Source organism: Plectropomus leopardus, chromosome 13 (genome assembly GCF_008729295.1).
Source record: "Plectropomus leopardus isolate mb chromosome 13, YSFRI_Pleo_2.0, whole genome shotgun sequence".
Lineage (NCBI taxonomy): Eukaryota > Metazoa > Chordata > Actinopteri > Perciformes > Serranidae > Plectropomus > Plectropomus leopardus.
The window spans coordinates 27,453,746-27,468,333 of NC_056475.1; the positions used below are offsets into that span (position 1 = coordinate 27,453,746).

The 14,588-nt window shown below is 38.5% G+C and overlaps 1 protein-coding gene across 1 annotated transcript in view; it reads left to right on the plus strand.

Annotated features, from left to right (window-relative positions):
* The first annotated feature begins 2,120 nt into the window (after positions 1 to 2,120).
* The window catches only part of kcnip1b (Kv channel interacting protein 1 b), a 28,822-nt gene continuing 16,354 nt past the window's right edge, over positions 2,121 to 14,588 (plus strand). The window contains exon 1 of the mRNA XM_042499754.1: positions 2,121 to 2,908. Within this exon, the coding sequence (XP_042355688.1) occupies positions 2,821 to 2,908 (88 nt within the window). The 5' untranslated portion in view covers positions 2,121 to 2,820. The remainder of the gene's footprint in view (positions 2,909 to 14,588) is intronic.

The window sequence follows — 14,588 nt, forward strand, 5'->3', positions numbered from 1 at the left end:
CAGGATAGATTCTGTTGTATATTTTAACATAGTGATTTTTGTTAGGTCCATCCTTTTTCCATAGAAATATCCACATGTAGACATGCAGCAATTTACTTTAAATATATTGAGAAAGTGGATGCATCATATTGTAAACACATGGCACTCACTTATCCTGTGCTCAGACTCCTGGATATGCATTTCTGTCTATTTATAATATTAACTGAGGATTTCCATATTTTGACACAAGAGAAAGCTAGCTCGATAAGCTAGCTCATTTATACTCCTTTTACATACGAAAATAAAGGTTGTAAATGTTACTGCCCTCATACTTCCATGCATGCTTTATGTTGGCATAGATACAGTCAATAGAGGGCGCCAGAGAGCAGAGTCAGTTGTTCCAAATGAGGTGGCAGTGGAGCAGTACCTAATAATGTACCTTTAAACTGAGGTAGTGTTGAAGATGGCGGTGGCCTGTGAAGCCATAAATACATCCCAACATTTGGACAGAGAATTCTTTTCACCAATTATCGATTTGTTCCATTCCATCCATCCCTGTTGGATCTTAAGGTGTTCCTGGGCCAGATGAGACATATATTATTCCTCTAGCTTGTGCTAGGTGGGTCCCAGGGTCTCCTACCAGTTAGACGTGCCTGGAACACTTCTGATGGGAGACACCTAGGAGACATCTGGATCAGATACCTGAATCACCTCAACTGAGTCCTTTGAATGCAGAGGAGCACTGGCTCTGCTCCCAGCTCCCTCCAGAACGTTGAGCCCGGCCCCCCTCCAGACGAAACTATTGACGGCCACTTGTCCATGATCTCAAAGCTCATGAACATAAGTGATGGCTGGGACGTAGATGGACCAGCATCACTGCTGATGCCAAACCCCTTTTCCATCTCACACACCATTTTACCCTCACTCCTAAACAAGACCCCAAGATATTTGGCTTGGGTCAGTCACTCTCTTAAAACCCAGAGATGGCAATCCACCATTTTCCAGCAGAGAAGCATGGCCTCAGACTTGGAGTTGATGGCTCTCATACCAGCAACTTCACACACAGCAGCAGATCGCTCCAGTACATGTTGGCTGTCCCCGTGTGATGAAGCCAACAGAACCACATCATCTGCAAAGAGCAGTAATGCATTTCTTAGGTCCCTAAACCAAACGCCTTCCTCCCCTTGGCTGTGCCTTGAGATCCTGTCCATGAATATCACAAACTGAATCAATGACAAGTGACAGCCCTGGTGGAGGCCAGCTGGGAATGTATTTGACTTTGAGTCAAGTATGTGGTCACAGCTCTATAGAGCAAGGACAATGGCTCGTTGCTTACTTTGGTACCATTTTTTAAATGACTCTCCTGTGGTCGTATCTTATCTCTGGTGGTACTACTCTGTTTCATCTGTATCCTTAAGCTTTCAGAAAATCTGGATAAATACGGACAAAATGGACTAAATAAACACAGAGTAAGGGCAGAATGCTCCATGTATGTATTTAACATTGAGCATAGATGAGTCCATCACTTTTTCTGCAGGGAGAGGTGCATCATTATTTGTGACATTTAGCAAAAATGGATAGATATGATTGAAAACAAACTGTAATCTACACTGGGCAACATTGGCACAGACTGAATTTCCTTGTGTGTGTGTGTGTGTGTGTGTGTGTGTGTGTGTGTGTGTGTTGACAACACAAGGAAGTAAATAGAAGAAATGTGGGATGCAATTTTCTTCTCTTATGTGACATTTGGTAGAAAAAAACATCTCTTACAAAGTAAAATAAAGACTTAAATGTCTAACTCATGAAGCCGATAGGGGAGAAGATGTTGTAATAGTTCATTAAAAACTTCATTAGAAACTGATCTGAATTTACGCACTTCTGGGATCTGGCCTTAAAACCACAAACCTCCAACCTTAACCCCCCCTTTTTTTTTTACACTTTTTACTGGATCATGCAACTGTGAAGGGAAAGCTCTTTTAAAAAAAAGGCATGAAGAAAGAGCATTAACCAGATTGAGAGTGAGAAAGCACAAATGCAAGACAGGAGGAGGGAGCACAGAGGAGGGAGGGCGGGTACAGTGGTGGCTGCTGGTGCTCTCTGCAGCACAGATCTGCTGAGAGCACCAGAGCAGAGCTCCTCCACAGACCACAGCCGCAGGGCTCCCACTGCAGCTCCGAGGAAAAACCTCACACACAAAGCTGCACTGGAGGAGAAACTGCTACCTCACAAGACCACAGGACAAAGAGGAGGAGAAGAAAAGACTGATCAGACAGAGACGGAGAGGAGGTGAGAAGAAGTGGACCAGTTTCTTTGCTTTTTCTTGGACAGAACTTCCCCAGGCACACGCCGCTTTACGTTCTACTTTTGGAGTCCATTTAATAATTTATCTTCTGCCTCATTTTGGTTTGTGGAACACAACTTTGCTTTTTTAAAAAGTTTGAATTTTATTTCTAATCAGAATTTCTACCCATCTGGCTTTTTTGGCAATTCTAGTACCATTTCAGGACCTGCCTCTAAACTTCACCGCAGTGTGTGTTTGTTTCTTTGATTTAACTGTGTGGAAGAGTTTTGTTCTTAAGCTACACTACAACTTTAATTTTGCTGGTGAATCATCATCTCAGATATTACTTTTTTCTCTACAAAGATCCCCTCTAAGGACCTAACGATGTCAAATCACAAAAACTACTGAGAAAGATTGCTCCCCACACAGTAGCAGTATCTCCAGACAGGACATTGTGGAGACATTTGCAAGTTTTTTTTCCTCAATTTCTTGGGGGAAACAGTCTTTCTTTGGTGAAGTCGACTGGCCCCGTCTGCCCCTGCCTTTACCTCAACCTCAGGATGGCTGGCTGTACCAGCCGCTGCAGGCAGGGGGTGCTTAAACTAATCCAGTCCCTGCAGAGATTGGTCTCAGGAACCCTCACAAAAGGTAACATTTTCATTCTAATCTGTCACTCAGTGTGCATTTACGCAGTGCATGCATTTTTTAATGTACTTGATTAAATACAATGTGGTTTTGGGACAGTGTTTCACACATTAGTGTGAAAAATACCAACTGATTTCAACCCTGTTGTGATTGTGTGAGCCAGTGGTGTTTTCATACAATAGTGTGTAAAAAAACACACTTTTAGTACTAAAAGCAACTGATGTCATACCAACTGAAATTCTTTAAAACACCCTGACTTTAAGCCTAAACAATTCTCTATGTAATTATACTGTTGATTGGCGTGGCACTATTGAGTTCTCACGTTTCAGCCTGGTTTTGTGTGTAAAATGGACACAACACCTTAGTATTGTATTGACAACACATTACGTGGATTTGGGCGTGAAATGTGTAAAATTTATGAGCTGAAAACACAAAAATATAACAATGTTAAGTCAGTGAGGGTCATTGTCATGAAGACATGATCTACGTGACATGATCTAAGTTTAAGGAGTGAGAAAGTCTGCGTAGGGTGAATGGAAAAGGGTGTGGACAGGTCAAACAAACATGGACTTTCAACCAGGCTGCAAACACATGGAAATAATTTCAACAGTACTCAAGTACTATTACGTTTATTTTCCAGCTGTTCATGTCGCATGTGAAACCAAAAGTCAACCTAATTACTTGACTTTAAAGACTTACCTTCATCCTAAATTATAACCACAACCCCAATCTTTTCCAAAATTAAAGCATTACATAACCAAGCTAAGGCGGTCTAACAATGTTAACCACGTTAACGTTGTTTGAAGCTTTGACTGTTCATAATAGACTTTGTACTGACATTTTTTGCATTAACAATATAGATAATAGATAGATTTATTGTCAGCCTCAGTGGAAATTTGGCATTGGCTTCTCTCAAACAAAGGTACATACAAAGGCATAACACATAACATCATTAAAATGTTCAAATATACAATACACAAGATACAATATGCCCACCACCATGTAATGCGTTGTTAAGAGGTTGTGTCCATTTCACATATTTCTTTGAGACTGTGTGTGTTTCATGCAGCTGCAGCAACCATGTGGTCAAGGTCAAGATTCAATTCCCACATCAGCTAAAGTGAAGTCTATTAATCAGCAGCCACGTGTTCTGTTGCAGTGTCCATGAGCAGAACACTAAGTTCGTGCAACACAACTGAAGTCAGACAGTTTCAGCTTACAACCTAAGAACATAGATGCATTATCTTTTGTTTGGTTATGTAAGAGTGCTGAAATGTAAAGGTTATATGTGAGATTCCAACACAAGTCTTGATTTAAGAGCGTCTAGTGTCACTCAGAGAAGATTTGTGTAACTGCTGATCAGGATCAGGGACGTTTTCAGGGTTTGGACACTTGAATATCATGACATACTGTAACTGGTGCTGCACTCATGGTAGCTATATTGAACCATCAGGTCCGATGAGGCAGACGGCGAGAGATTCGTGGGTCTTAAACGCAGAGGCCAGTGGTTCTCAGGTACTGAGATAAATAGAAAGGATTGCAAGATATTTCGCAGAATTATACACAGAATTCAGTTTATGTTTTGCTTTTCTTCATGTGAAATACTGGGTATTTTCACATTTTGTTGCTTTTTAAAAACTGCTTTAAATGAAACAGTGGCAGCAAAGGAAAATTACCCTGGTTCACAATTCTTAAAAACACTAAGGAGATACATAACCTGCATGATAGGTTACCTTGCTTCATTTTAAGGGGTCACAAGCTAAGGCTGGAAACCTCTGACCATCATTGCACAAAATTTCGCATCACTACAACAAAAACACCTATATAGTTCAACTTACATTTAAAAATGTTTAGTTGTAGGTAGATTAAACATTACAATATTACTACCTAAGTTTAGTTAAAAATCATTTGCTATTTATGCCCACCTAAAATTTAACTTACCAGTACACCTTTTGACACTTTAAGCTTCCCACAAACATTCTATTCACTGTTTAACGTGTGCAAACAAGCAGGTAAAGCTGAGACTGCAGTGTGGTCTGATTTGTTAATAATGGGCCACTGTCATCAAGGGTGTTGAAGAGTTTGTTGGGTTTCCCTAAGGGAAAACTTGCAATGGATTTGGTTTCCTTTGGGCTGTGGTTATATATTCATAAAAGGTATGCACTATGTCTTTGCCCAAACACTTTTCCTCAACCTAGATGGAGAACGTCATGAGGTCAAGGAAAGTTGTGACGGGAATTCATAAGGACTCAAAGAATCAGAGTAGTAGTCGTAGTGTCAGATCACTGGGAAGCATTCAGAGCAACCGTAGAGCTCCGTGGTAGCCTTATCGGTTTCAGGGCACTTCACGGCACTTACACCTCTTGTCTAGATCCAACATGTTCACCCAGAGGCACTCTCAGGTACTGACATTTGGCACGGTCGTGTTTCTATTGGGGAACTCAAGGGAGGTGGGAAGTCAGTCGGTCCTCTCAGCTTTTGTGTCTCCATTGCAGTGAAGGACCCCAGTAGGACCCATTGGAATCTGGAGTTGACATAATCATTCTGTGGCAGTTTCGATCATGACATAATCATTCTTCTTCTTCTTCTGGGTTTTAAAGATGGGGCTTGTTTTGTTGACGTCTTCTTCCACCTTGAGTAGCCAGAGTTTTTTACCCAACTCTTTTGTTCACACTAACTCTCCTGAAAAACTCAGGAAAATCATTTTCAAAGAATGGCATATCATTTGTCTTTGTGAACAGAACAAGGAATGGTGCAACAGTGTTATCTCCCTCTGTTTCAAAGAGGATGGTGCAGTGCTCTCTATGCTAAAGGAGATAAGAGCACTAAATCACCTTTTCTTAGCATTTAGAGAATTTGACTAGCTTTTGTCAGTTTAGTCTTAAAGAAGACGCTTCAACCAAAGGCATGGACTTTTTCATTAATCTTGTTACACCTTCAAGAGCTGAATGATGAGGTCGTGCATGCATCATCCAATACCCTTAAAGCATCAGTTCTGATGCACTTGCCACTCCTCGTCGTGTTCATCACCTTTGCGTTAAAAGCCCTGTCTCTCGCCCTCTTCACGACCTCCCTCATCCTCTACTTCAAAGTTACTTTTCACCTTAACAGCAGAAAAAAACAAACGCTGAGTCACCAAGTCATAGAGCAGCTGTGAGTCAGTCACGACTAACAAAAACACACTGATCTGCTCTTGCTTTTTTCCCACTACTTGTCTCTTCCAATACAAATATATTCTCCAGATGCTTATTTTCGAAAACATTTGGATACTCTCACTACCTAACTCTAATCATTTGTAAGCATATTCACTGCCAGATGGGATTTCTGTCAGTTTTTTAGTTTGAATTTCAGAAGTGGCAAGCTATTTTTAAAAATGCAACTCAATAACTTGTATATTTGAGCCCATTTTTCTAGTTTCTGTCTCAAGCCTGAATATGCAGTTGACATGAGCAACATATCACTGCTTCACATATAAAGCAGAGATCCATCCAGTTTTGATTTGTATTGCATTTTACTTCATGATGAACACAATCTCACTCGTGTCGTGTTACCTGGGATGTGGTTGTCTAATGCACTTCAAAAATGCCTTAAAGTATGCATGTTTGAATGATCATACTTTGATACAAATAAAACTACCAAGTGTTGCAGTTTTTGAATTTGTTATGCAAAAATGTACAATTTAATTTTACTTGTGTGAGTAAAATCCAAAGAAACCTGCAGAGCATGAATATGTGCTCTGTCATATCCTCATCAGATACTGTTCTAGAAATAATACAGCCTACTTAATGGCCGCATGGGTTGACAATCTAGGTCATGCGATGCAGTCACATATCTTAAGTGTCTAAGAACTAAGAGACTTTGGACTATCCATATTATAAGACAACAGAGAAATATTTGAACTATACCAATCCCACTTTTGCCCTAAGGGGGGAATCTTCATTTGCTCAAAGTAAAGCAATAACGTGGAAAAAAAAACTTGACAATCAGACATTGTCTAGTGTCCTGTATTAACCTCTACAAGCAGAAAATTGGGCCCTTTCATTAACTGGAGCAGCATAAGAGCAAAAGACAGAGCCTGAAAGCATCTGTCTCATGCCAAGAAAACAATATTAAATCCAGAGCACAAATTAAGTTAAAAGTGCAGGAATTATTAAATTGAGAGTTTTGTATTTTGTCATGTTGCCCTCTGCATCCTCAAAGGATGAGCAGCTGATAAAATTGGAGTGTGAATTCAATTGAACATCTCGGCCCATGACATTGCGCCTCTGGACATGTTTGCTGCGTCTCCTCCAATGTTCTTTCATGCTTTGCTGATTGCAGCACAAGGTACTGACCTTGTGTTACTTAAGGTTGAGATGCTTGTGCATTGGGCAGCGCAGGGGCTGCGTCTTCATTTAACTCCGTAACTGAATGTCACTGAGTTAATAAGGTGCTTCTATTAGAAATACGTAGTTATGCGTTGTGTAATACTGGAACTGATTCTATCATTTCAACACACAGCTTTAGCACAACACTTGATGTGTGAATTATTCACTATCAGCTTTTCATTGTGATATCAACATGCCAAAGCTTTCTTTCATTTACACATTTGAAAAGGAGTGAACACACTGACACACACTAACAGACTGCATTGCATATTGTACACACATATGTTCCTGTTATAGTGTCTATTAATAAAAAAAATTAAAAGTTACACAAAATGATCCAAATCACTTTTCTATGAACTAAAATGATTAAATTAATATTTATTAATATATATTGAAACACATGCATGCACAAACACACACATATTTATATATAACAGTTATTAAAAACTATTTATATGGTGTTTTTCTCAACCAAGCGTAATTCCAAAGCCAGGCCAGTTGTTTCTGAATCTCTAGCCTCGCCGCCCGATGTGCTGAATGATGAATCTTGATGAATCCACTTTATCATAAGTAACCTGTTAGCAAAGGTAACGCCCCCTAAACACTATATAAGTGCAGCTGATTTTGCAGGTGCAAAGACTGACACATGCCCAAGAATTGAGGTGCCACCACCAAAAAAGGCTGTAATAAGGACTTCTGCAGTAGGGAAAACAAAGAAATGTTAAATAAACTTAAACTCATCCAGATCATCGTCAGTGCAAGCATTACAGGAAAATCAAAAACCCAGCAATGGTGAAACGTTTATGATGCTGTAAATGCCATGTCAGCAGCAGTGGTGTAAGAAGTATTTAGATCCTCTACTTCACTATGTACATAATTTGTAATGTTACTAGAGGGTATGCAAGTACAATCAAGAAAATATACTTAGGAATTGAGAAATAATTGTAGTCACTGCAAAACATTTTAAATCTGTGTCATGAATCAAAAGAATTAAATTAAATTAAATTAAATTAAGTTAAATTAAATTAGACTGTAAGTGTATGCTTAGCACACAAATTTGATAATCCAATTATCATAGTTACTAAAAATATTTATCTAAATTTGATTATATGCTGTTCATGCATTTTTAATTTTCTCAAATTAGGAACTTGTGCCTACTATCTGCTGAGAGACTGAGAAGGAGTTTCTTTCCACAATCCATATGGGTTATACCGTTTGCACACTATCTTGTTGTAGGAAGATAATCCTTGCTGATGTTTTTTTGCACATACATTTGCACAAATTTGCACACAGTTTTATATAAGTCACGTGGATATTTCTGATAGAGATTTTCCTGTGTTGATGCTTTTTTTAATTGTATTATTGTGTATTTATTAAAATTTAAACGTTTTTTATTTGCATAGTTGGTGGGTCGGGCAGACTTAATTTCAGTGTAATGTTTGCTGCATGTGACAATGAATCTCCTTAATCCTTGTGTTTCATTGCATTGGAAGAAGATTTTGTGGACTGCTTTTCTCTTATCGTGTAAGCGCTTTCGACCACTCAAGAAATTTGCTCTTACTAAGAGAAAAGCAAGAAACAAATAAATAAATAATTTGGTACCAACAAAACAAGAGCAAATCATGGATATGAATGAACATTTGTTTGCATATTGTTTGCATATTGTTCCTTGCATGAGGCGCGATGTGCATTATAGCAGTTTGCATGTTTGTGTTTTGATTTTTAGCTGCAGGGCTAGCTTTACTACAGCTTTTGGTAAACAGATTGCAATCTTTTAATCTGTTTAATCAGTTTGAAATAATTCTCACCCCCAAAGCAACTGAGACCTCCTTACCTCTTGCAAGATTGCCATTTAACTTAGTGGCCATGTGAAACTGTTGAATGCAGCATGGACAGCAATGCATTAGCTCTGTGTAAGAAGTAAGAAAGATGTAAGAGAACGGAAAGAGTTAATCTTTCTATGGAGGTTTAAAGCACATGAGACTAAATTAAAACCCTTCTCAGCACAATGCACACATAACCATGTCTCAGCGCATCCTGCTCTCTGCATATATATCATATGCATGGCAGAAGGCACAAAGATATGCACACACATGCAGATTCAGTTTCATGCACGCAAGCATGTCAGGTAGACTGAAAAATGTAAGTCCCTTAACACCATCGACACGCATAGTAGCTCCAGTAGTTTGGTTTGTTATGCATATTTGCTTGCACACACTTATAAAGAGAGTGACAACTATGTTTGCCAACATTATGAAACTGATCCCTAAAGAGATAGACCTTTCTGTCACCCAGAAAAAAACCTCAAAATTACCATCGCCAAACACATCAGACTCTATTTAAATAAACGGTAGTTTTATCATCATAAACACAATTCATTTAAAGTCGACAGAAGCAACTTAAAACTCATATAGCCATCTTGGTTTGTTTCTCCGCTGTTCCAATAATCACTAACTCTGGTTTGGTTGAATTAGACCCTTAATTCACCCACTTAAATGTAAAAATATACTTGCTCTTTACACTCTTAAATTACTGTTTATTTAGATGGAGTCTGGTGTGTTTGGTGATGGAGATTCTGGGGCTGGATTATATTACTCTTCAACTTAAAGGTCTATCTCTGTAGGGATCCTTTCCATTGTCATGATCTTGGGTTTTCATTATATTCTGTCATCTTGAGGACTTTGCTTTGGGTTTTTTTTGTTTATGTTTTTTCTTGTTTATGTATTTTTCCATTTAGTTTATATTCTGTTTTACTTTGAAAGTCAGTCTCCTCATGTGTCTGTTTTCGGACACACCTGTCTTTCATCAGTCTAGTTAGTCCTCCCATGTTTCCAGTCTCCCCTGCACACCTGTTCTGTGTTAGTGTTGTTTGCTCGACCCACGTGTTCCCTGCCACAAACTTATTGTCAGCCAATCGCTGTGTTTCCCTCCCTCCCTTTGCCCAGCTGCTCCAGCTGTGTCTTGTTCTTGTGATTAGTTTTCTGTATATATATATATATATACCTGTCCTTCCCTTTGTCACTTTGTCTGTGTTAATCCCTGCTTAGTCTCGTGTTCCAATTTGCATTTTCATTGTGCGTGTTCATTGTTTCTCTCTAATTGATTTTCAGGTTAGTTATTAATCTTATTTCTTTTATACTTTGACTTTCTTGCCTGCTTGTTTTTTGTCTATTTTAATTTAATTTTATTTTATTTTTTGAGATTTTTGCCAGCATTAAAGCTCACTTTTTGTTCTAGTCGTCTGCCTGCCTGATCTTTTGCAATTAGGTCCTCATAATGTTATCAGACACTTGGAATAAAAATCTGAGCCTGACAGAGGCAAAAAGAAGCACTTTTTGTTTAGATACAAAAACATGGATAAATAGGGTGCAACTTGGAAAACACTGAAGTTACCCTTTAATTTCTTTGTAATGACAGCTGAACAGCATAATTAAGCATGTTTCCATGTATACAAAGCTCCTGGTTGGTACATTGGGATGTAACTGATAAAAAGTGTACAAATGTATTTAAATTACTGATTGGAAAACAGTCATTTTTGCCAGAATACTTCATAGATAGCAATGGTAGCTGTATGTGTTGTGGTGTGTTCAGGTGCTTTTCATGAGCAATTTGACCCTTTGAAAAGTGAGCAAATTGGTTTGATTTCCTTCAGAAACATGGGAAAAAATGCAGTGACCAACTTGGTAAGAAACATCCCACAAATTGCAAGAAATAAGTAAAGGGTGACAAGAAAATTAACTAAAAATTAGTTTTAAAAAAAGGGTAGAGTATTATTATAAATTATAAATATGTGTTTGTATATGTCCATACATATATATATATATATTTATACATACATAAACAAAAGTGGTGATTATTTTGTATGTGTTTGCCTTGATTGTAAAAACTATCTGGCCCTATCTGTAAAGTAGGAGTGTAGCTGAAGACAGAAACTCTCCCATCTGGCCCCATGCTGCACCTGTCCCTTGCTATTACAAGTCGCATGTGTCCTCTAAGTGCATAACCTTGCAGCAAGAGTCCTGTCATCCCTCACTGCGGAGACAGATTCAGATCTATGGGCAGCGTACTTCTGCCATAACTCTAAAACATATGGCAGAATTACCCGGCATTGCCCTGCGTCTGTGAACTCCCCAAAAACTCTTCCTCCTCCCTCAGCCTCTCATTCTCTTTCACTTCTCCTGCGGCTGTAAAGGCAGTGGATTGGAGCTGACAGTGTGTGTCTCTGCTTTTAATTTTTTACATCACCTCACTACACACTTTTATGTAACTGTCTTCTTCTGGATTTATTTTTATCTCTTGCCCCCTCTGTGTGTTTCATTCTGCACATTAATCCTCACCAGCCTCATTGTTTTACAATCTGATATTTACATACAGAATCCCCTTTTTCATAGACTGATGGACAAGTGTTTGGCACAGTGAGGGTATGGTGATGGTTGGGTGATCAATGTGTATTGTAAGAGGTTACTATAGATTCTGCCTACATGTTCATATATATATATATATATATATATATATATATATATAATATATATATATATATATATATATATATTTATTTATTTGTTAATTATTGCTTGCATTGTATATTATTTAAAAACAGAATGAGCTTACAATGGTGACCCAAGAAGCTGACTGTATCAGCAAGTTTTGTGCTCTGCTGCCCCCTGCCGTTCAACTAGTAACACCACATCAACACAACCACAACCACAACAACAGAAGGAGAGATCACAGTGAACACTTCTGTGGTTGTGTGCAGTTACATCCATCCCCATTAATTTAATTTAATTTAATTTAATTCTTTTGATTCATGACACAGATTTAAAATGTTTTGCAGTGACTACAATTATTTCTCAATTCCTAAGTATATTTTCTTGATTGTACTTGCATCCCCTTTTTTTTCATAAATGAAAAATAAATGATAAAATATTATAAGTAATGTATTGTATTGTAATATTGTAATTGAACTTCTCCAGATGTTCTTTTTTTAATACAAAAAAGACCAAAGAAACCCTATTACCCTATTACCAAATAACAAATTTAAAAACTGGTAAATAGTATGGCTGTCCAGCAGTGGAAAAAGTAACATCCTTTAATTAAGTAAGAATACTCAATTTCAAGTAAAAGCACACAAGTACTATCAGCAGAATCTAGTATCAAAGTAAAAGTATTCATTGTAGAGTGGCTCTTTTCAATGTTATATTGTTATAGAATACTGTATTATTCTGTTTTCATCACTAACAACATTTTGCTGTTGTATTTCTTTAATGTGGAGCAAGTTTGAGATGCTATACTATTTTTGTATGCAAAAACTAGTAGCTGATCTACTGGTGTCAAATAAGTGAAAAAGCTTATTAAACTTTCAACAACTTGCTGTGACTAATTATTTTACTCACCTATTTGATGGGATAAGCCAAAATCTGGAAAACGGAAGAAAACAATGCGTCAGAATATAAATAATACACCCTCCTCCTGCAGCTCTCCCCTCTCTGTCCTAAGCAGCTCCCACCAGACAACCAGAGGCATATGCATGTGCTTCATGCAGTATCCACAAAGTGATTTACTTAAACTTATTTCATTGTAGAGTTGTGCATTCACAAAGCCACTCCTTGCCGCTCTCTCTCTCTCTGTGTTTTATCAGACAACAAATGAGACAAGAATTAGCTGCTAGCCACCCCACAGTCCGTCTGCCTCAAACCCCTCTGCTGTGGACTGCTTCCCCAGGAGAAGAGTGCGCAGCAGCTCAGGGGACTGATCTTTGGTCAGCGACTGTATCACCTCAGATTTGGTCAGAGCCACCCACTGCTGGGTATCAAAGGGGGCTTCCCTTAGGTCTGACCTGTGTAACAGCAGCAACAGAAAGTTTGCTAATCCAGATTTTATTCAATTTACCATCAGAATCTTGCGCTTTAACACCAGGATAGTCCGGTGGACTCGGTTCGATTGGGCAGGGAATGATGAAAAATTTCACACCTTGATTAGGTTTGGCTCACTTTCACACTGCACTTTTGAAAGTGGACCAAACCACCTGGACAACGTCACAAATTTACAATAGCCAGCACTGACCCAGGAAGAAAAAAAGCATGAGGAAGAAGAAAACCCGGCTCATGCATTGGCCAGTACCGAAAACGGAAATCCATCCCCTTCAGCTGGCTTGTTCACCACAAAAACAATCGAGCAACACCAAATTTATGCAGTCTTGGGGTTTTTGTTTTTACTTTGGTGTTCAAACCTAATTGTTACCTAATGTTTGTCTACCCGAAATGCACTGGGCTGAACGTCACTTCCTCTCTTTGGTTCACTGGATAGTCCATTTCCCACTGTAAGCGAACCGCACCAGGGTTCACTTGCAAGCAAACCGAGACCCACGTTTTCAGGCTTGACCAGAGTTCGCTCGTTTGGTCCGCACCAGAGTTCAGATGAGCTCTCACACCTGCCAAAACAAAGCGGGCTATCTGAGGAAACAAACTCTGGTCCGTTTAAAGCAGACCAAACAGCTCTGTTGTGAAAGTGCCCTTTGACTCTCTTCTTGATAAGTCCATCTTTCTTATTTTTGGGTTGCTTTGCAGTGTAGGCAGTTGTTGCCAATGATGAAACTTTCTCTGCAGGTTTCATTGCCAATGAATCAGACTTTCACCATCTGAAGGGACGTGCCCACACATCTGCATTTGTAGAAAAGCCAGTAGGAATGCTCTCAGTCTGAAATGACCTGAGATTTGCCAAAATCTCCTGCCACGACCTACATTTTCTAAATCCTGAAAACACATAGCCAAGATTAGGGGCAGATGTCTAGTGTTGTGTCAGTCCACTTGAATTACAAGATGCTCCAAGTGCATTTGGGGATTTTTGCCCAGTGATGCCAAAATTAAACCACCCACCCCATCTTTAACTAATTAGTTATAAAATTCTGTGCTCAAACTGACTTGAATTGTCAAAAGAAGCTGACGATATTAGTTTTAGAATAATATAAAACAGAGAAAGCAGCTTTTTACTGCACTTAATAAATTAATCTGTAAACCAAGTCACATTTTTTTTTACATACATTTGTAAAATTTGATCATAAATTTAATACAGGTCATTCCAATAATGTCCCTTTTTCTAAAAGAATGTTATAAAAAAAGCACTACACTATTTTTAACAACTGTACAGTATATCTATAATTCATATAGAGCCATCCATTGATTCATCATGTAGCCCTTTTCTCTCAACAACAAGTCTGTCCTCTTTTAAAGTACACACAAGATTTGGTATGAAAAATGAAGGTGAAAGAGGAAGACTGAGGTGAAGAAGAGAGCAGCAGAGAAGAAATAATTTAATGA